Genomic DNA, 22,866 nt, shown 5'->3' on the forward strand with positions numbered 1-22,866 from the left:
CGTCGCAATTCATCAGTCAGGCATGGGTATAATTTTAAACGCCCTGCCAGTGCTGTAGAATGACTTTTAGACTAGTATATCTTCCCTAGTCCTCCCACTGTAGTTCAACAAAATTGAGAACTCCTGCTACTAAGCACCTTAAATGGAAAAAGAAATTAAGCAGGGTTATGAACCCACAGATACCTATTTCCACCCTCCCATTCATTCATTCCCTGATCCCAAGGCAGACTGCTGTCCCTTAGGGTTGGTTTATCTGGTGACTAGCATTAGTGAAAGCTCACTGTAAAAACCCAGTTGAGCTACTGATGGGCCCTAATGTTTGCCTGCCTGGTGTTCTTTCTGGGGAACTTATGGTTTCAATCTGATTTTTGAACAACGCATTGTTTCCATTTGATCTAAAAGCACCTTCCCAACAAGCAAGCCTACCCTTGAATTACGATTCAGTTCTCTTACGCTAAGACTAGTAAATCAGAAACGGCAGGGAATTTGGTAGGGAGATCTAATGCCATTAACTAATTTGTCTTACTTAAATAGAACTTAGAAACACAAGCCAAAACATTCTTTTGAGTAAAGCTTGGGCAATACAAAGTTTAGGTTCATTGTGCATGTTAAATTAAGCATATTGTGTACATAACATGAGCAGGTATACTTTTCCATTTAGAATCTTCCACTTTCTAGTTTTATGACCTTGGACTTAATTTTCCTGAACCTCAGTTGACTCATTAGTTATATATATGGGTATTAATACCTCCCTTACAAGGGTGACTGTTGTTGTTTTGTTTTGGTAAAAATTAAATGAGCTTATATATATATATGTTGTATAGTACCTTGCATACAAACCATACTTTCTTTAATTAGTAGTAAGTATGAGTGTTATAATTTTTTCCATATTTGTCTTTCTAAACTTATATAATATGTATTTCCCCTCATTATCTAAATTTTATATAAGACATACGTGTATAATCACTTCCTAATTTGTTTTGATCCACTGGTCCACCATTGAGATGTAAAATGATAATGTTCTGGATACTGTGAGAAATACCAGTTTGAAAGTTAATGCAATTACCAAACTTGAAGCTAATCCTGAACCAGTTTAGTGGCCTCAGTAGTGAAGAAGGAAGAAAATGATGAAAGCCATTTGTGAAAGACTATTTGTGAAATACTAAGCTGTATTATTTGAAAGTGAATTGGGTGCTTGAATAGACTTAGAAAATAGTGCTACAATTAAGGAAGTAAGAAAGCTATGTGTTGGCAATGATTTTGTACTTGGAGTTAATATGATAGGAGGAATAGAAGGACATTAAATAAAACTAGTAGTTGGAAACAGCCCTGGAGTATGATAGTTTAGGATTAGAAATATTGGGAAGCCCTTGACATAATGATCACACGCTGTGGGAATGAGGACAGTTCCAGGTAGAGAATGTGGAGAGATGGGCTGAGAGTCAAGGAAAGAACTTTTGAGGGTTGCTCATCTTTGTGGAACAGCAGTGGGAAGAGGGGTTTTCCCAGGTGGCATAGTGGTAAAGAATCCGCCTGCCACTGCAGGAGGCAAAAGAGATGCAGGTTTGATCCCTGCTCGGGAAGATCCCTGAAGAAGGCAATGGCAACCCACTCTTGTATTCTCATCTGAAAAAATTGCGTGGACAGAGGAGCCTGGTGGGCTACAGTACATGGGATCACAAAGAGTTGGACAGGACTGAGTGTGCACACACACACAGCTTTTGAAGAAGATATTCCAAAAGTATACAGGTAGAAAATTGTATTAATTAGGGTTTTGGCAATAAATACACACTCAAAGTGGGTAATCTGAGGAATATTTAATAAATTATATACAAAGGTATGGGCAAGATTTAGGAAATCAACAGGAATAAGGTAGTACCAGCAGCAAATGGGAGCTATCGTCATCCCTGGGCCTGAAGGGGTGCAGAAGCGCGGGGGGCTAGCTAGAGAAGACCACCTGACAGCATCTGTAGCCTTTGATAAGGGGTAGACCTCATCCACATTCCTCATTCCGCTCCTGCCCACCACCCACTGGCCAAATGCCACAGAAAGTTAAAGACAAAAAAGCCATCGTTGTCATCTATACAAGTGATTTTCCCAGGACACGAAGCAGGGTCAAGGATGATATTATGGGTCTGGAGAGGCAAGCAGGCAGTATTCAGCGAAAGGACTATTAAGGAAATGATGGTTATAAGAAAATGGAGTTATTAACCAACTTATTTGAGAAGTCCACTTTTATATGTCTACCAACCCCCTACTTTACAAGATTACTGTAAACCGTAAATAAGAGAGACATAAAGATTTCATCTTTTTCTTTATTATTGTCAGTCTACTCTGACATTCTGCATTCTATTGCTACTGCTTTATCTACTGTCATTATTAAGTAGAACCTAAGCCCCAGTTGCATATGGTATTGTTAGTACCTAGAAACAAAAGGTTTAATTCAGAAGTTCTTTTTTTCATATTTGAAAGCACTACTGTTTTGTCATTAGTGAGCATCTGTTAAATGTGTGGAACATGAAGAAATTTTTTGATGTTCATGTCTTAATTTGACAGATTTATTTATACTGTATGTAAAAAGAAATTGTGTCAATAGTAATTGGTGTTTAATGGGCTTATTTCACATTGAGAGTGATCAAGAATCTTTGCTGTCTTTAGAGAAATGTGTTAGCTTATTATAAGGATTTTATTAATTCTCTTTCAGAGGTGAGTTGATAAGCAGATTCTGTCAGCCCAAAAGTGTTAAAGTGCTTTTAAAACTGTAGATCCCAAGTAGCTTTTATAGTTCAAACAATATCTAAGGTTTGATCATATCAGAATAAAGTCCCAAGGGGCCAGTGTCTCAGAGACATTTTAGTTACCATTCAGTTAGATTGATTGAATATAGATTAGGCAGAAGTAGAAATCTGGCTTATTACTTCTGTGAGATAACCACAGAGCTAATCCCAAAGAAATGATTTGCAGGAGTTATAGCTGAAATTCACAAAAGACGGAACAATGAATTTGGGAATAACTGTTAGTTTCCTTAGCTGACATTCTCCCTGTATATGTCTCTCTCTTTCTGAGATTGCATGAGTTTCTTTTCTTTGCCAGTGTTTGTTCATCTGCTTCATTCTCTTTATAGACTGTATTTTTCTGTTGTACTTCTCTGTGGCCTGAATACGATCTTCACAGCCCTTACTTTATAAACCTTTGGCTTGGAAATATACCACCTGCAGCTGCCATCTCATCTCAGAAACGAGAAAGGGAGAGTAAATAAGACTTCAGTTTGTTTAGCACAGCCACGGCATTGGCACCTCGAGTAATCAGCTATGCTCCACAACTTACTTCTCTGACAGTTAGGGCATGTCGGCAGTGTGAGTATCCCTTTAAGAAAGCAAAGGAAATATGTACCATTAGAATATAATATATCTCTTTTCAAAAAACCTAATTGCTTCTTTTAAAATTCCATGTGGATGTTGAGGTTTACAAATACTACTACTCAAGTGTGGCTAGTAAACACTAACCTAGTTTCCTGTTTCTCAGATTATATCAAAATTTAACTTCCTAGAAAAATTCTATACTCTGTGATGGATTCATAACACATTAAAGGATTAAAAGCCTTTGAGTAAAATATTGATCACTGTAGCAAACTCTAGCTAAGAATTAAATTGGTAGTCATTTTGTTTATTTCATTCCTCATAGGAGATGCTTTGACCTGTGTACATCCTACCGTGGATAACAGTGGCCTGTAATAATCTGTAAAAACTTTAATTATACTTTTACTGCAGATAAAGTGAGTCAGTTATTTTCAGTATTAAACAATTCTGTCAACATAGGCATTTAGCTTTTTTTTCCTCCAGATTTCTGGAGGGAAAGAAGAATATATTCTTCTGGGAAAGAAGAATACATGGTTTTTGGTTAGAGAATGTTTCAGTAGTCTGTTCATTATACAGAATGGTATATCGAAAACTGTATTCTTTATCATCAGAATTTACTAATTTGTCATTGTTTTGAGCCATCCATTTACCAACCATTTTCAAACACCCAGTATACAAGGCGTTGCACTTATTACTATGAGGTATATAGGAAGTTTGAATTTGATAAAGATTCTTAAGGGACTTAAAATCTAAAAAATGGTCTCAACTAATACAGTCTACTTGAATATCAATTATCAGATTGGAAAGGACAGGTAGATTGTTATTCAGAGGAGAGACCAATTACTTCTATTAGTGGTGGCAGGCTTGGGAGAGAATGGGAGAAATTTCATGAATAAAATAGAATTTTCACTAGGAATGTCCAGGAATTAGATCTATAGAAATAGTAGTAAATATAGTTGGCATCCCTTTCTTATACTAGTGAGTGGTTGATTTGTGCTCAGAATACATTTTAAATAATGGCTCAATCAGGAAAGCAAAGGAGTTTGTCAGTCACAAGTTAATGATTAGTTAGTTCAGTAGATAGAATAATTACTTAGTTCATGGGGAAATAAGGAAAATCTGAAAAGACGTATTGGAGCAAGGTCTTAGTAGTCTCAGTTGGAGAGTTTGGGGTTTGTTCTTTTAATACTTGGAGAGCCATTGGAAATTTTTGAATAGGCAGATGGCATGAGCAAATCCTGCTTCAGGAAGATAAACTTCCTGAAAGTAGTTACTTTCTCTTAGAAAACCAATTACAGAAATGTAGACTTATGATAGTTGGCATAATCATTTAGCAGTATTCAACAAAATTAATTTGACTTTTATTTTTTTAAAAAGGGGGGGATGATGCAGAGTTAATGTTTCTTTAAAAAAAACAAATGGAAGTGTTAGTTGCTCTGTCATGTCCAACTCTTTGCGACCCGATGAACTGTAGCCTGCCAGACTCTTCTTCAACAGACTTATCCAGGCAAGAGTGCTGGAGCAGGTTGCCATTCCCTTCACCAGGGGCTCTTCCCGACCCAGGGATTGAACCCGAGCCTCCTGCATTGCAGGTAGATTCTTTACCATCAGAGCCACGAGGGAAGCCCAGTGTTTCTTAACATCAAGCTAAAAAGTTTACAGTATGCCTGCCAACTGTTCCTAGGTTGTAGTTTCTGTCTACCAGGATATAGACCTGTTTGAGATTCCTGTCCTTGTCCCTCTATTGTGGATTTTATTTTTACTATTCCTTGCTTTTAATTTCAAAGTGCCCTGATTTGAACAGAAAAAAAAAAAATAGCTAAAATAATATAGAGACCGTTTTCAACTCTCAGATTACTTGAAATCAGATTGGAACATCATCACATGTTCATAGTTAATGTAAAATTGTGTGAGTTCACATTGCTAAGTACAGAAATGTCACAGAATAAGTCATGATGAATTACCACGTGAGTGATGTGGACAAAGATAGCTTAAGCTTAGACAAGAGGTGAACTCAACTTCACAGTTAGCTGTTGAGACTAGACTGTTCACATCGACTAGAATTTGGAGAAAGTCCCCTTATCATTTCCTTATCCTTTGCTTACTGGTTTCGAAAACAGTTTTGGGCATTTTTTAGTCATAATTTTATGTCCTGTACGTTTCCGGCCACATATCATTACAGTACTCAATCATTCTCTTTAGGAAAATCTTAAAAGCATAGTCTCTGCTTTTAAACAGCTTACAATATATTAAAACAAGTAGTATCAGGCACAGAGTCTAACATTGGTAAGTACTTAGTAAATGTAGTTGCGTCCCTTCCTTATGCTAGGGAGTGGTGATTTTTGCTCAGTATTGCACCCCATGAGTGCATGCCCCAGAGTGAGTGAGAAATGGGAGAAGTGAGTCTGCGGTTTTCTGTGCTGCACCCAGTTCCACCACGCATATTTATAGAGGTAACCACTTCTGACACACAGTGTTTTGTTAATGTTTAAAAATATTCTCTGTACTTCATCTGGTGTTTAGTTGATTTGCTCAGACACTGGAAGTGAAACTGGCTGATGTTGGATTTACTGAGAAACTGTATCTGTCTCTACCACTGCATTGTTAAGGTATCTTAAAGGATAATCTTGACCAAAGGCAAATTTTACCTTTTGCAATGACTTTAGAAACTAACACCTCCAGAAAATAGGGCTTCAGTGTAACCTAATAACGCTGGAGCACAGCAAGCCTATCAGATTGTGATGAAAAAATACCGTAGAAGGGGTGGTGATGTAAAAGTAAATGACAGATAGTGTTTAATATGTGGAGGGATTCAAGTTTATGTGAAGGCATGAAAGAGTCCCTGTGTTTGAGCTGAGGAGTAACTTGGTAAGATCTGTATTTTAGACTAGTAGTTCTCAAACTGTGTTCCCATGATTTGATGAACTGGATTGAGGATTTCCATCATTGTAATTAAATTGGTGTTTTATGCAAATTCCAGGAAAATGTTAATGATTAGAATGTTCTCAGTTTTAAGTTTTTTCTCCTGTGATGAGAACGTAATAGAAATATTCATAGAAAACTTCAAGTTTAGTTTGACCGCTTGTGTTTTCCATCAGTACTTGCTAATAATGACTGTGTTTTTATGTATAGTCATTTTTCTGCTGGCAAATATGATATAATTAAATTTGTCGGTATTTCATGGTGATTTTTGTGAAACACTGTTAAGAATTTATTTGAACCCTTGCCTGAAGTGTCACGGCCTTACTTACAACAATGAAAGACTGGAGACAGGAAGACCAATTGTCTTAAACCCTCTCTTATTCTTATGTTTGGTGGGGGTACACAAGTGTTTTGAATAACCAGCCAGAATGTATTTGAGAATTTACTGCGTACCATTAACAGGAGCTTTCTAGACACAGAAAACCTATGCAATACAGTCCATATTTCCGTAACCTTAATTTTACTTGGTAAACAAACACTATCCCAGTGTTCTAATTTCTAAAACAGTGCTGAATTGACATAGGTGTTCAGAAAGGAAGTAATCATCAAGGTTTGAAGTAATCAAGGAAGACTTCTTAGAAAAGGTGAAACTTGCCGTGGATCTCATAATCCAGAAAGGCAGAATGAAGGGCTTCTCTGAAAGAAGCATCATGTACAATGAATGAGGACTTTGGTCTGACTAGAGTAGTCTTTACTGGGGCATTCCAGAAAACAGGTTAGGACTAGTTAGTTTTGATCAAATTATAAACATGATCCCAAAGTTTAACATTGTCTTAACAGTCTTAAAAGTAACCATTCTTTCATTATAATTTTTCAAAGTTTTAAAAATGGAACTTTTGAATTTTCAAATCAAGTTTTTGGTTAAATGTGTTTGTAATGCAATTAGGTCATTCTATTATAATTATTGACTAAAATTAGGAAAGAAACACAATTAACTACTCTATCTTTGCTTGCTTACTCTGTTGTCTTTACATTCTGGGTACAAGTTTGGTAGAACCCACTCATCCAAAAGTATTTAATGTGCATCTTTGCTGTGACGGGCAGTGAACCTCAGACAAGAGTCCCAGACCTTGGGGACCTTACAGAGACCTCGAGTTGTCAAGGAGAGTGGCAAGGAATGGAGGATGGACAGGAAGGCAGTCATTCAGGGAAGAGATGGGTATATTATAAGTTTTAAGAAGATGGTATTTCTTTAGAATCAGTACGCAAGAATTCGTGAATAGTTTATGAATAGTCTATTATATTTTTTGTAAAAGTTGACAATTGATTTTTCTCAAGAATTTATTTACTAGGGTGTAAAGGGGAACAAAACGGCTGCTCAGTCTCATGTGCCCCCTTCAATGATATTTCAGATGAATGCACTGGACACCCTTGGTCAGACCGCTTTGCATAGAGCTGCCCTTGCTGGTCATCTGCAGACATGCCGCCTGCTGCTGAGTTACGGCTCAGATCCCTCCATCATCTCCTTACAAGGCTTTACAGCAGCACAGATGGGGAACGAGGCCGTGCAGCAGATTCTGAGTGGTAAGTTCACACAGACAACCTTGCTTTCTGTTCTTCCTTTCCCAGGTCTGTCCACTGATACGCAGACTTTGTGCCCCTTGTTTTAAGGGGCTCTATGGAATGTTTTCTTGGCCTGAAAATTTTTCCTGCCTTTCTTTGCTTACAATTTAGCCTGTGGCCCTGCCCATCAACATTCTCCTTTTTGTAATTCTTAAACTTCAAACATTCCAAATTTTTCTCTTGTACTAAGAACCATTTAATAGGGAATTTTAGGTTAGTTACTCCAAGTTATAACTATAAATCAGGGAAACATATAGCTATTTCATCAGAATTTCTCATAATATTATATATAGTTTTTAGAGGTAATTGATAAAATGGGGAGGAAAGGATTGAATAAATTAAGCAGATTGCTCCAGCAATGCTTTTAAAATGTCTTCTAAATGAATACAATTAAAATATATGGCGGCTAGTAAAAGATAACATTAAATAGTGAATCACAAATGAAAATTTTTTTATTATTTTGATAATTCTTCTTAAAAATTGATTAGTAAGATAAAACATTATATGGGTCATTAAATGCCTATTTTAGTATGTGCCAGAACTTTTTAGTGTAAGTCTTCATACTTTTTATTATCAGGAAGGATAATACAAATAATAGAATTTGGTGGTAAATCTTGCCCTTATAAGGTTTTTTTTTTTTAATGAGAATTCTTCTTTTTATTTAGATGACAATATAATTTTTTAAACTAATATTTCTGCAAAAAATTTGTATGTCTATAGACCATATACAGGCTGAACTTTTCAGTTGTACCTGTATTTACTAATCCAATTCCAGGTTACGTCTGTAATGACTCCTGAAAGAAGACATCAGTTATATAGAATGTATAGTAAATTATTGGGGTTCTGTTCTGGGCAATATTTTAAAGGTTTGTTTAACAACCCCTATTAATACCAGGTTTGAGTTCCACTTTTAGAGACCCTCACTTTCATCTCACAAGCCTGTAGTTAACCAACAGTATACAATAGTAAAGTTTTAATGGTACACTCTGACAGCATTTATGTTAACATCTCTCTTTCCATTTACCAAATAATTTTCCCTCCTTTGCTACTATGTTTCCTTAAAAACCAGCAGTAATCTTCCCTTGTCTTTTATGCAGAAAGTACACCTATACGCACTTCTGATGTTGACTATCGACTCTTAGAAGCATCTAAAGCCGGAGACTTGGAAACTGTGAAGGTATGTCAATGTCTTTAATGTCTTGGGTAGCTCTTTGAAACCTTTGCTTCCCAATTCATTTTAAGCTTGTAAGTGAAACAACTCAAATCCAAACAATAAGAGGGATGAGCAGAGTAGACTCATAAGGAGAGATCTTTATTAAGAATTTCCTAGTATGTGCCTTTCATTAAATCATTTTTTAGTCACTTTACTTCTGGTTATATGAATGCTCTTTTTATTTCTTTCCACTTTTTAAAATTAAAGTGTTATTTTGGACCACACATAAATTTGCAAGCTAGTGCAAGCCCAGGTAATAGTACAGTGAAGTTTGAAACCGTGTTCTTGACCTTTTCCAAGAGATTCTCACCTTTGCACTAGGAAATCATCCTTATGATCCTGCAGTTGGGAAGTATTTTTTGATTCTACAATTTATGCATTAATGTAGCTACAGACTCACTTTTCATGAAAAGATACAATCTGACCAAATGATGATGGCTCTTTAGGTTATAGAGTCTCTCCCTTATGCCCAGACTTCCTTCTGTTGTGTAAAAAAACTGTACTACCTGAAAAATCCTGTGTTCACCCTACCAGCCCCTTCTCAGTATATCTATAGGTGACTTCCAGGTTCTGAGTTTTTGTTATAACAGCCCACTACAGTGGCAGGAGCAGCAACCAGACTTGTCAAATACCTGGAAAGCCCTTGACATCAGACCATGTAGCCTAGAAAATGTCACTTTTTCTCTGCTTTTTTTTTTTTAACCTTTTTTACCTTTCTTCTTTTCATTATCTCTCTTCACATCACTTCCCTAAATTTAGGATAATCAAATAACTAAGCAGTGACTAAATAATTAAATAAGTAAGCAATGGCAGAAAGATGGCAAGATTAAAAATCAGGAAAATGAAGTTTGAGTTTTTATTCTACCCCTTACCACTCTAGGACATAGGATGTCACTTAACCTCTCTGAGCCTTGGTTTTTTTATCTGTAAAATGGAGATGATGATTAACTTCTCAAGTAGATAATAATTCTCTCACTGGGAAAAAAAAATGAAATTCTTTATAAAGTATTACTCAGATATTTGTATTGTCATCCATCTGTCACCACCAATGATGCAGCCTCTTCCAGCCTGACTTTGCTTCCACTGCTTTGTAAGCAGACAGAGTTGAGCTTGTGCTGAGATGATAATGTTCAAAAGGAAAATGAACAGGTGACAGAGAGGCGATTTGGAGGACACGGCTGAAGGAAATAGAAGGCCAACAACTAGTATGATCAGAATCAGTTTGACCTGTAGACCTAAACAAATATCCCCTTGAAGATCAGGTAAAATATTGTTGATTGCTTGGCTCTGCTCTGATGGATCGAAGGGCCAAAGAGGTGGCCCAGACAGAATGAATGTAATTTTTCCAGAGCCTTCTTATTGCCACGTCAAAGCAGGCAGAAATTTTGGGTAGTTCTACAGTCAGCCAGGTTTAATCTTACTTGAGCAAAGGGTGGTTAAGAGCGTGCTGGTACAAGCAGACAGGCTCTCACGGGGAAGAAAGCCTTCTAACAATGAAAGGAAGGCACCATTTGCCTTGGCAATGCTTGCTTTATTATGTTTTCTTCTTTTTGATTAGGATTTTGGCCAGGAAATATTGAAAAAGGTGAAATTGCTGTGCAAACATAAGAATATTTGTAGACACTGTAAAGCAAAACATCTTGCTGATTTTAAAACATCACTCGTACTATCTAATCAAAGAAATAGTCATTAGAAAATTACAACTTATCCAAGATGCCTGCAGTATTTTGGTGCAAGATCCTTAAATAAATACTAATGTTCTTTTTGTGTTTGTGTGTGTGTGTGTGTGTCAATAAAGCAACTTTGCAGCCCTCAGAATGTGAATTGCAGAGATTTAGAGGGCCGGCATTCCACGCCCTTACACTTCGCGGCAGGCTACAACCGTGTGTCTGTTGTGGAGTACCTCCTCCACCATGGTGCTGATGTCCATGCCAAAGACAAAGGGTATGTGTTAGAATGTCACTGTGTGGAATTCGTTTTCTTGATACTTTAAAAAAAAATTTTTTTTTTCATGATAGATCTTTTTCCCCTTGTTAAAAAAGTAATTTTTTTTTTAAAGCTTAAAGCATAATGCTTAAAACTTTGTTGTTGTATAGTAGCTAAGTCATGTCCAACTCTTTACAACCCCGTGGACTGTAGGCTTCTCTGTCTATGAGATTTCCCAGGCAGAAATACTGGAGTGGGTTGCAGTTTCCTTCTCCAACGCATCTTCTCCAGCCCATGCATCAAACCCATATCTCCTAAATTATCAGGCAGATATATTTTTACTACTGAGCCATCTGGGAATCCCCCCAAATTAAAACTTTATGAAAATGTAGAGAAAGTGAAAAGTCCCTCTCATTCCACCTCCTAGAGATTACAACATCAAAATTTTGTTATAATTGTCAGGAGTTTTGAAGCACATGTGTACCAGTGTGTGTGCTGTTGTGATGGGGCTTGTTTTTAACATAAATGAAGATGTCATCCCGCACAGGCTGCTCTACAGTTTGCCTTTTTTATAATAGTATATCTTGAATGTCTTTCTGTATCAGTACTAAGCAGTTCATTTCATCCTTTTAATGCCTATATATAGTATTTTTTTTTATTTTGTAAATAAGTTTATATAGTTTATTGTTCATCCCTCCTTTTGCTATTAAATCTTTTCTCCTCCAAAAAGAGTCATCCATATTAGTAGAAACATTTCATTTTTACTAATTCAGATATTCTCTATTTTTGTATTAGCTTATGAAACTATTTCAGTTTATCTAGACAGGGTTTAAAGCAGCCACAAAAGACATTTAGAAAAGCACGAAGGAAGTTTTAACTGAAATGAGCTTCCATATCCTGAGTTAATTTCATATCATCTCAAAATATAAATAAGCACCTTCCTGTGCAGTTACATTGCTAACAAATAAACCACACAACTTAGACTTCAGTTGGGCTTCCTTGGTTGCCCAGACAGTAAAGAATCTGCCTGCAGTGCAAGAGACAAGGTTCGACCCCTGGGTCGACAAGATCCGCTGGAGAAGGGAATGGCAACTCACTCTAGTATTCTTGCCTAGAGAATTCCATGGACAGAAAAGGACTGCAGTCCTTGGGATCACAAAGAGTCGGACCTGACTGAGCAACTACCATTTTCACTTTCACTAGATTTCAGTTAACCATTTTGCATTTATTTCTCTTTTAAAAGAAACACGTCAGACATGAACATTTAATATTAATCACTATCTCTTTCAAAGTATTATGGTTCGTTAGAGAGGAGCCAACATTTGTTTCTATTGCCCCATTTTAGCAGTTAGTATTTTTGGTCTCAAAACATTAAAAACAAAAACAAAGAAACCCGGATCTCTCTAAGCAAAAAGGTCCTAACTTGATACCTTGTGTCTGCTATGTACTAAGTGCAACTTAAATTTATCTTTTGAGGCACCCTCCTTTTTTATGGGGACACTTTTTGTCCTTTTAGAAGGCCAGCTGCCTTGTAATCAGAACTTTTTGTCCTTTTAGAAGGCCAGCTGCATTGTAATCAGAACTTAAACGAGTCATCACAGAATAGTTTGTACATCTGACTAGAGTTCTTGGTTGATGTCATTATTTTCATTACTGAATACTGACTATCTTCAAGATCAGAGAATTATTTTTCTTAAGGGAGTGTTCAATAATAGTCAAATGCCATAGAGAATTATTTTATTATATGTATCATTTTAACACACAGCTTTATTGTATGTCTTTAAAATGATTTTCTTTGGTTTAGTGGCTTGGTGCCCCTTCATAATGCTTGTTCATACGGACACTACGAAGTAGCTGAGCTCTTGGTAAGACATGGGGCTTCCGTCAATGTGGCAGACTTATGGAAATTTACCCCTCTACATGAAGCAGCAGCTAAAGGAAAATATGAAATCTGCAAGCTCCTTTTAAAAGTATGTACTTTTAAAAATTATAAAATATAAGGTAATTATATTTATTATTTGATTAGGATGTAAAATGACATCAAGGTAAATTATTCTGTAATACAGTGCAGTAAGTGCTGTAGAGACTGCTTCCGTTTTCTGTTCTAGGGGGATGTTTAAGTGTGATATCATGATTCTTACGTAGCTTTGAGTAGTGGCTGAAGTGCCTTTCTGAACTGATTTGATTATGTTGAGTTCATCACAATTCAACAAGGTAGGTTTTGGAAAGAGTTGAATTAGCTTGCATTACTTATCTGTAACTGACAGAATTAATATCAGAAGATATTTATATAAGAAGAAATGTGTTTTTCCATCAAGTTTGATTTTTTTTTTTCTCGGTAGCTATTTTTATTATTGTTAACAAACTCACCTCTAACTATTAAGCATTAATTAAACATTAAAAGATAGAAAATTAAAAGATGTGAAAAATGACTGGACACGTATTTACATCATTTTCTCTCTTTTTTAAACTAGAAACTTGTCTTAGTTAAATATAAAATTCTTCTACCACTTTTATGGGATCAGATATGTTCATATGAGTTTTAAGAATAACACTGTAGTTGATACTAATTTTTATTGTCCCTGGTTAAGTAAGAAATAACTTCTAGGTCACTGTGAATTCACTGTCTGGGTTGGTTATTCCAAATTTCCCCAGTGAGCCAATAACATCTGTGTCAGGTCTGTAAATAAAGATTCTTGACTTTTAATTACTTTATTTCATATAATGATTAAACGTATAAAATCAAGTTAATTGTTAATATTCTAATTTCACCTTAGGTGCTCAGACTTAAAACAAAAATATTTTTAAATTACCAAACTTTCTTTTTACTGATTCCATTTGGAATTGAGTGTTAATACTTTTTCCATCTGTGTCTTCCTCTTCTCATTTCATCAGCACTGAATATCTTTACATATTAATAATTAAGATTTGATTAACATTAATAGCCAGGCCATCATTAAAAGGAAAAGTGGTTTCCAAAGACAGCATAGAGTCTGAGACAGTCTATGCTACAGAAGTGAAAGACATTTGACACCTTTCCCTCTCACCATCACAGGTGATCCTGAGGCATGGAGCTTTGGTTGGGAAGTAGTTAGAAAGCTGATCCCAGTTTGTTGCTAAGTAGGAAATTTGCAAGAAAAACCAAATGTTGCCTCTGTTTTTCACAATGCACATAGAATAGGTATTTTTCTTTGGAGGAGTGAAAGTGAAGTTAAAAATAAAGAAACAAAACGTAATAAAGATGCTACAGAAAACACAAACACCATTTGGTTATTTTGTAGCATGGAGCAGATCCCACTAAAAAGAACAGAGACGGAAATACACCTTTAGATTTGGTAAAAGAAGGAGACACAGATATTCAGGACTTGCTGAGAGGAGATGCTGCTTTGTTGGATGCTGCCAAGAAGGGCTGCCTGGCAAGAGTGCAAAAGCTCTGTACCCCAGAAAATATCAACTGCAGAGACACCCAGGGCAGAAACTCCACCCCTCTGCACCTGGCAGGTAAGCATCACCAGCACTTCCAAGGCTCATGTCCTTTCTTGGATACAGTTCATCAGAAGAGGAAAGAAATGCTGATCAGGAAGAGTGCTGCTACTCAGTAAAATGCTTCACTGACATAATTTTATATAACTTTTATTATAAATCTTATAAATTTTTTTATTCTTAATCATTCTTACCTAGTTTTTAAAACAAAGTATTAAAAACCCAATATTTTCTGATCATTATCATTTATATACATTTTTTTTTCCTTTTAAGCTGATATGTTTGCTTTTTTTTCATTCTAACAGCAGGCTACAATAACCTGGAAGTAGCGGAGTATCTTCTAGAGCACGGAGCAGATGTTAATGCCCAAGACAAAGGTGGTTTAATACCTCTTCACAATGCGGCATCCTATGGGGTGAGCGTGCTAAAGTCCAGAAAAGTTCACTGATACTTACTACTTGGTTAAATACATACCATACATGAAGTAACCAACAGATACCTAACCAACAGCATAATTTAGTACAATTTTAATCTTACTATTTAAAGTGTTTCTAGCCTTCTCAGTTAGGCTTAACTGTCTTTTGCCCAAAGACCGTATATTTTTCAGCTTTTTGGACTCTTCACATTATGTAGTACAATAATAGGTATTTAATGGCTGCTCAGCTAATATTTATTGATACAGATAATAAATCTTAACTGTACCTTATGTAGATTTTATAAACTCTGAAAGCCAGCAGGCTACTCTGTAAGCATGGAAATTATGCTTGCTTATGTTTATCATCAGCATCTTAGAAATATTCAAGTAAATGGTTGAGTGATTGCTATATATGGTTTCATACAGTTCAGATAACTAGCTGAAACCCCACTGACTAGCTGAAACCCCACAGTGAAAGTCGAAATTTATTCTTTCAAAGCCCTGTAACTGTAATCGTCGGCTGAAAGAGAAAATGGATGTATTCCAACCTTGATGATATTTGTTGGACCACCTGCCTGGAAGTAACCAGGGCCCACTCTAGGTCTGATGACTCATGCAGGAAGAATATGAATGCTCCTGTGTTTTCTGCTGAGCCACTTAATCCCTATTTGACTGTAAAAATACCCAGATGCCAAAATGTACATACCAGGGGCTCTCATAAATGGAGTCATTATTGGTGAGGACAGTTTCTAGATTTGAAGAAACCTGACAGACTATAAGTAAAAGGTAACCATATGAGTTCCGTATTCTTTTACTGTCTCCTTCCTTGCCCTTTATCATGAGCATATCCACATCTCCTCATGCCCCCTCTCAGTGACCAGTATTTCAGGGAGATGACATGTCCTGAGTTGAAACACTCTTCAGGAAAGCAGCAAACCAGTTTCAGGTTGGACAGATAGGAAAGAAAATATTACTTCCGAGTGTGTATCTGACCAACTCAAAATCAGTATTAAATAGACACAGATTAAGTGACTTCAGTAGTGGACGATAACTGATATCCTGGGGATAAAATAATTTTGTGAGAGAGCTGAAATGACATAAAGTTACTTAGCTGTTATTTATTGTTCATTATTCTTTGATACATATTTTACCTTTTTCCTCTGAGAGGTCAGTCAGCTCTCTGTGTATCTTTGGGCCTTTTTATATAGAAAGAACTTACCACTTCAGTTTTTCCAAATGGAGAAACAAACACATAGTTTAAGAAATTTGAATAAAAGTTAAAGGTTTAGTGAGAATATATATTAATGGTAATGTGCATTACCCTACTTAGTGTTTTTCTCTTATAATGCCTTATATTAGTTTTAATATATATTTATACATGACCATTAATATTTTTGCTCTTCAGTAGATATAAGGCATTGATATTTGTTTACCACACAGCATGTAGTTTTATATTTTTTCATAAGAGTAAATCAATTTACTGAGTTTTCTTTCTCAACTTTTTCATTTTTTAGTGCTGTCTCTAAAATGTATAATATATGTTAGGGGAATTGCATGCCATTATTGTAAAATTAAATTGCTCTAACTGGAGCCCAAGCACATTTCTGTTCTCCTTGCTTCCCAACTTTCTAAAATTGAATTAGGGCCCTTGAAGTTTTTTTATGTCACATTTGTCATTTAAAGCATTTTGTGTTGCAGCTGAATTTTGAAACCATATTAAATTGACTCCTGGAAACATTCCAGCAGAGTTCAGTTTCTTTTCTAGACCTTCCAGTTCAATACTTCGCTCAGTCCTGTTGTATAGGACTGAACTGTAGCTATTTATTGCATTCACCAGCCTTAAATTTCAGTTATAATTTTTGCCCCAGTGATGTGGCTATTTAAGACTAAGAGTTGTGTTTTTAAGACTAAAAAACACTGTATTTTTTAGCGTTTCAGTGTCTAGTACTATACAAGTACTATGTTACATGTATAGTAATATGCTTCCTGTTGTTACATTTCCAGATGTTTCTCAGCATATTTAACAGGCATGTAGTTGGTTTCTCCAAGCATGAACTACAGATTTTATATAAAGAAAGTTTAATAATATATACCATATATATAATTAATTTTATCCTCACATAATTTTCCTTGGACTGCCTTAATTTTGGAGACCTATACAAATTCGCCTACCTGATTATATTGTTCCATCAATACAAATGTGTGTGTTAGTTGCTCAGTCACGTCTGACTCTTTGCGACCCCATGGACTGTAGCCCACCCAGCCCCTCTGTCCATGGGGATTCTCCAGGCAAGAATACTGGAGTGGGTTGCCATGCCCTCCTCCAGGGGGTCTTCCCAACTCAGGGATCAAACCCAGGTCCTCCCGCATTGCAGGCAGATTCTTTACTGTCTGAGCCAGTAGAATAAAATTAATCATCAGAAACATAGTTTAAATACCCTGTAACCTTACTGGGGAGAAGCTTGAAATTACTCCATGCTTTTGGATTAATTGAATAAAAATAGCTATTCTTTTCAACATATGTCCTTTGAATAAGGGAAATAAATTACAGGGGTTTGTTTTAAGTGATTTTGATAGTACTATAGATGTTACCTCTTTCTATCTTTTGTGTTAGAATCAATTTTATAATTATGCCATATCATTCATAATCCCTAGAAGGCCCAAACATGGTCTGTTTTCAGAAGCCTTGGACTGATTATGCTCTGTTGCAGTTGTTTTTATATTGTCAGAGCAAATATGGAAGCTTTCTTAGACGCTTCTGATTTGTATTTGTCTAATACATTTTCTTCTGTTTTCTGAAATCACTTTTCCTAAAATTAGAAAATATTTGTATTGTATGAAAAAAAATTTAATATACATTTCTTCTTCCTCAGAAGAAGTACCTATTCCTTTTGAAGTGAGTGTATTTAGGAGAACAAAGAAAATATTTTAAGGAATACTTAAGGAAAATTTGAAGAAGCTTGCCCTACATCCCAGTACTCCTGTCTTTACTTTCCTTATCTCTTCCCATTCTCATGAAACTCAGCCTCAGATAGGTATTCAGCAAGTGTCTGATTGGCGGGCAAGTGCATTAGAGAGAATAAGTGAATAAATAAATGACCATCCTATCTGTGCTCTGACCTTCTGTGTCAAACCATTTACAGAACACCATTACTTAGATGTTTTACTTTAGAAACCACATACCTCGAGTGAACTTCCTTGAAGATTCCCTCCTACTTATATTTGTGCTACTCAATTTCTGCTAATGCTTCCCTCTACCTTTTTTGTAAATCTTCTAGACTACATTAAAAAAACAAACGACAGTCATCTTTGAATTCTTTCTCAACTCTTTCTTCCTCTGTAGTTAATTTGTTTTTCTAAAACCCAATTTTTTTTCCTTCAGAATTTCTCAAATTTAGCTCTTCTTTTGTGTTCTTCTCCAACCATCACAGTTCAGCCTCTTATCACCTCCTGTCCAGATTATTAATGTATGTGCTGCTGCTGACATTTCCTCCACCCCCTAAGTCACTTTAGGCATGACAGACTAATTTTTGTAGAATGTTGCTTTGTTACGTTACATTACTTCCCCAAAGGCTGAAGAAAGAACATTGAGAATCTTTGAGATGAGTGTTTAAATAAACAGATCAGATTGCAGTGGGTTAGAGAATTTAAGATAGGTCTGAGTATGCTATAGGACTGAATAAAAAAAATTTTTTAAGCTCCCATGAAGAATTACAGAGTAGCAGAATAATTACGAAATTGATACTTTAGAGGAAGCAAGAAAAGATGAAGTCCAAAATACAGCTGGAAGGGTGCAATGAATATTCTTTTTTTAATCAAACTTGTTAAGGATGAGAACAGAGATGTAGGGGCAATGAAATGTTAAATAAAAACAAGTGTACCTGAAGGAGCTTTACCAGATAATCTCATTGTTACCTCTTGGTAACCTTTTGTTTTTCTTCAGCATGTGGACATTGCAGCATTATTGATAAAATACAACACATGCGTAAATGCAACAGACAAGTGGGCATTTACTCCTCTTCACGAAGCAGCCCAAAAAGGCAGGACGCAGCTTTGTGCCCTACTCCTAGCGCACGGTGCAGATCCGACTATGAAGAACCAGGAAGGCCAGACCCCTTTAGATCTGGCGACAGTAAGTCCTCAGAATATTTAGAATTGCTTTTTATAATTCCAGGGATGACAGTAAATTCCAGGGTTTATTAGCAGGTTTGCTTTAGTGATGCATATTATCCCTTAGGAGAAGAACAAGTTTCCTTCCTTCTGGAAACTTGAGAATTTTTTTAAGTTCTCGTTGTTGTTGTTGCTTTAATTTAAAACTATTAAAACAAACTAAGCAGTAAGTTACATTTTTTGACCATACTCGGAGGGAAAACATGAATCATAGGAAAACTTGTGTGTAGATTGTATTCTCAAAGAATTACATTTAGTAAGCTATCTTATAAAGCTGAAACTCCAATACTTTGGCTGCCTCATGCAAAGAGTTGACTCATTGGAAAAGACTCTGATGCTGGGAGGGATTGGGGGCAGGAGGAGAAGGGGACGACAGAGGATGAGATGGATGGATGGCATCACCAACTCAATGGACAAGAGTTTGAGTGAACTCCAGGAGTTGGTGATGGACAGGGAGGTCTGGCATGCTGCAGTTCATGGGGTCTCAAAGAGTCGGAGACGACTGAGCAACTGAACTGAACTAAACTGAACTGAAGCTATCTTATCACCTTCTACATTTCACATAGTATGCTAGAGCATTTGGTGTTTATGGTAATTTACCTGGGCTTCCCTGGTGGCTCAGACGGTAAAGCGTCTGCCCGAAATGAGGGAGACCTGGGTTCAATCCCTGGGTCGGGAAGATCCCCTGGAGAAGGAAATGGCAACCCACTCCAGTACTCTTGCCTGGAAAATTCCATGGACAGAGGAACCTTGTAAACTACAGTCCACGGGGTCGCAAAGAGTCGGGCATGACTGAGCGATGTCACTTCACCTGAGGGGATGAGATAATCAAAGAAAAATTATCTTCTAAGCAGTATATCTTAAAGCTCAACATTCAGAAAATGAAGATCATGGCATCTGGTCCCATCACTTCATGGGAAATACATGGGGAAACAGTGTAAACAGTGTCAGACTTTATTTTTGGGGGCTCCAAAATCACTGCAGATGGTGATTGCAGCCATGAAATTAAAAGACGCTTACTCCTTGGAAGAAAAGTTATGACCAACCTAGAGAGCATATTCAAAAACAGAGACATTACTTTGCCGACTAAGGTCCGTCTAGTCAAGGCTGTGGTTTTTCCTGTGGTCATGTATGGATCTGAGAGTTGGACTGTGAAGAAGGCTGAGCGCCGAAGAATTGATGCTTTTGAACTGTGGTGTTGGAGAAGACTCTTGAGAGTCCCTTGAACTGCAAGGAGATCCAACCAGTCCATTCTGAAGGACATCAGCCCTGGGATTTCTTTGGAAAGAATGATGCTAAAGCTGAAACTCCAGTACTTTGGCCACCTGATGCGAAGAGTTGACTCATTGAAAAAGACTGTGATGCTGGGAGGGATTGGGGGCAGGAGGAGAAGGGGACGGCAGAGTATGAGATGGCTGGATGGCATCACTGACTTAACGAACGTGAATCTGAGTGAACTCCGGGAGTTGGTGATGGACAGGGAGACCTGGCGTGCTGCGATTCATGGGGTCGCAAAGAGTAGGACACAACTGAGTGACTGAGGGAAAAAAAAAAGGCAGTATATCATTCTTCTGAAGATGGAAAAGTAAACTGATATATTATAGAAATATTTTCAAAATTAAATTTTCATGGTTAAATGTGTTATTTAACTACAGAATTAAACACAGTACAGAAACATCTTTCCTGAACTTTCTAGAAATTAGGGAGTTACTGTATGGTCACGTAATTTAGAATTTTTTAACCAAAAATACTTCTCTAAGCCACATTCTGGTTTATACATCTATTACTGAGTATTAAACAATTTCAAAACGCATAGTAGCTTAACCGAAACCAAGTGAGTGACTCACTTTGATGACTTATAGTTTCTCAGAGCTGTGTACATTGACTGGGCTCAGCTGGGCAGTCCAGCTATTTGCGCAGTGCCTTTAGCTGGGAGCTCAGCTGAGGCTACAGCATCCAGGGTGGCTTTAAATCCTGCAGGACCTCTCTGTGTGTCGTATCTCAGACTCAGTGATCTAGTCCAAACTTCTTTATAGCATGGGAGGATGATTTCTAAGAGAAAAACGTAGAAACCACCAGTCCTTTTAAAGCCTGGCTCAAAAGCTTCAGAGCACCACTTCCTTTGCATTCTAATTGTCACAGCGACTCACAAGCAACCGAAATTGAAAGGAAGGGATATAGGTGCCACCTCTTGATGGGAGGAGGGGTACAAGATGTACACGGAGGAAGGGATTCCCCCACATACTCTAACAGCACTTGTGCCTAACAGACTGAAGAGTTCATGAATAAGCTGGCCAAAGTGCAGTCCCTTTAAAATTTTACCAGGTTTTTATTATACATTAAATTATTAAATGTGCACTAAATAAATGAACAAAAATCATCATAGTTGTTAAGCATAAACAAACATAGTAAGTATGGAAACTCCTTCTAAAGAAGAGATTGAAAGTCAGTGTTCTGAAAAGTGCTCTTTTTTAGAAGAAAGATGAAATATTTTAATTTTTAACTCTTCATATCTTTGTTAGTTTATATGTCCTTTGAATACATGGGCAATCAGTATGAACAACTGTGTGCGTACTTTTCATTTAGTGTTAAAAAGTTTGTTTCTGGGAATCAATATAGTTCACACTCTTGGATTCTTTTCACAGTTAACTTTTTTTCTGTGTGTGTTGTGGTGAGAACACTCAAGATCTGCTCTCAGCAAATTTCAAGAATATAGTACAATATTATTAACTATCATCACAGGCTGCACATGAGATCCTCAAAAAATGAAATATTTTGAAATAGTTTGAAAAAATTTGATACTATTTTTTTAGTATCGAATAGTTTCTCCAGTTCTACCTACTGAAACTACTGGGACTCTTTGGAGCTGTCGATCAGAGAAGGAAAGAAGAAGGAATTGTCAAAAACTAATAGGGAATAATGGAGCATCCATGAAAGAAAAAAATTCACTACGTATTCGGTCCTTAGTGAGAAACTTATTTTAAGATGTAATATTTTGTGTGTGTGCTTCATCTGTTTGTTTCTTAGGCTGATGACATCAGAGCTCTGCTGATAGACGCCATGCCCCCAGAGGCCTTACCTACGTGTTTCAAACCTCAGGCTACTGTCGTGAGTGCCTCTCTGATCTCACCAGCATCCACCCCCTCCTGCCTGTCTGCTGCTAGCAGCATAGACAACCTCACCGGCCCCTTAGCAGAGCTGGCCGTGGGAGGGGCATCCAACACCGGGGATGGCGCGGCGGGCGCAGAGAGGAAGGAAGGAGAAGGCAAGTACACCGCTGAATGCCGGCTTGGTTTTGGTATTCTAAATTAACAGATTCCCTTTTTTCTATTGGTAGTTATTGAACACCTCACTTAAAGACATCCTGTCAGTGAGTTTTCACGTACACAGCAGTTCATAAGAAACATGTCTTCATAAACTCCCACTGTTCCGGGCACCAGAATCAGACAGCCACGGCCCCTACCCTCACGGTCTTACCCTCTTTCCCTCATGCTCTGCTGTCCGGGTACCTGAAACTTTGAAACACACATTTTATTTAATCAGTTGTTGACTACTGAAAAGTGTCCTTCATTTGATTTCTCCTGTGCTCAGCTCACGGCAGAAAAGTCCAAGCAAGTGTATCCATTCTTTGTATGGTCCTCCTTCCTGTCCACCATGAGTTTCCCTGCCATGAATAATCTATTTGAAGAACTAAGGGCTGGCCGGGGCTTATGCCTTCCTCCAGCTTCCCCAAGGGAGGAAATCTTAGCATTTAT

The 22,866-nt window shown here is 37.0% G+C and overlaps 1 protein-coding gene across 1 annotated transcript in view; it reads left to right on the forward strand.

The window, feature by feature from the left end:
- Positions 1–22,866, forward strand: part of TNKS (tankyrase) — a 148,666-nt gene that overhangs the window by 106,912 nt on the left and 18,888 nt on the right. The window contains exons 12-19 of the mRNA XM_052661493.1: positions 7,694–7,865; positions 9,002–9,081; positions 10,916–11,061; positions 12,848–13,013; positions 14,325–14,544; positions 14,832–14,941; positions 18,885–19,073; positions 22,139–22,376. Coding sequence (XP_052517453.1) covers positions 7,694–7,865; positions 9,002–9,081; positions 10,916–11,061; positions 12,848–13,013; positions 14,325–14,544; positions 14,832–14,941; positions 18,885–19,073; positions 22,139–22,376 — 1,321 coding nt within the window. The remainder of the gene's footprint in view (positions 1–7,693; positions 7,866–9,001; positions 9,082–10,915; positions 11,062–12,847; positions 13,014–14,324; positions 14,545–14,831; positions 14,942–18,884; positions 19,074–22,138; positions 22,377–22,866) is intronic.

Source organism: Budorcas taxicolor, chromosome 24, assembly GCF_023091745.1.
Source record: "Budorcas taxicolor isolate Tak-1 chromosome 24, Takin1.1, whole genome shotgun sequence".
In the NCBI taxonomy this organism is placed as follows: Eukaryota; Metazoa; Chordata; class Mammalia; order Artiodactyla; family Bovidae; genus Budorcas; species Budorcas taxicolor.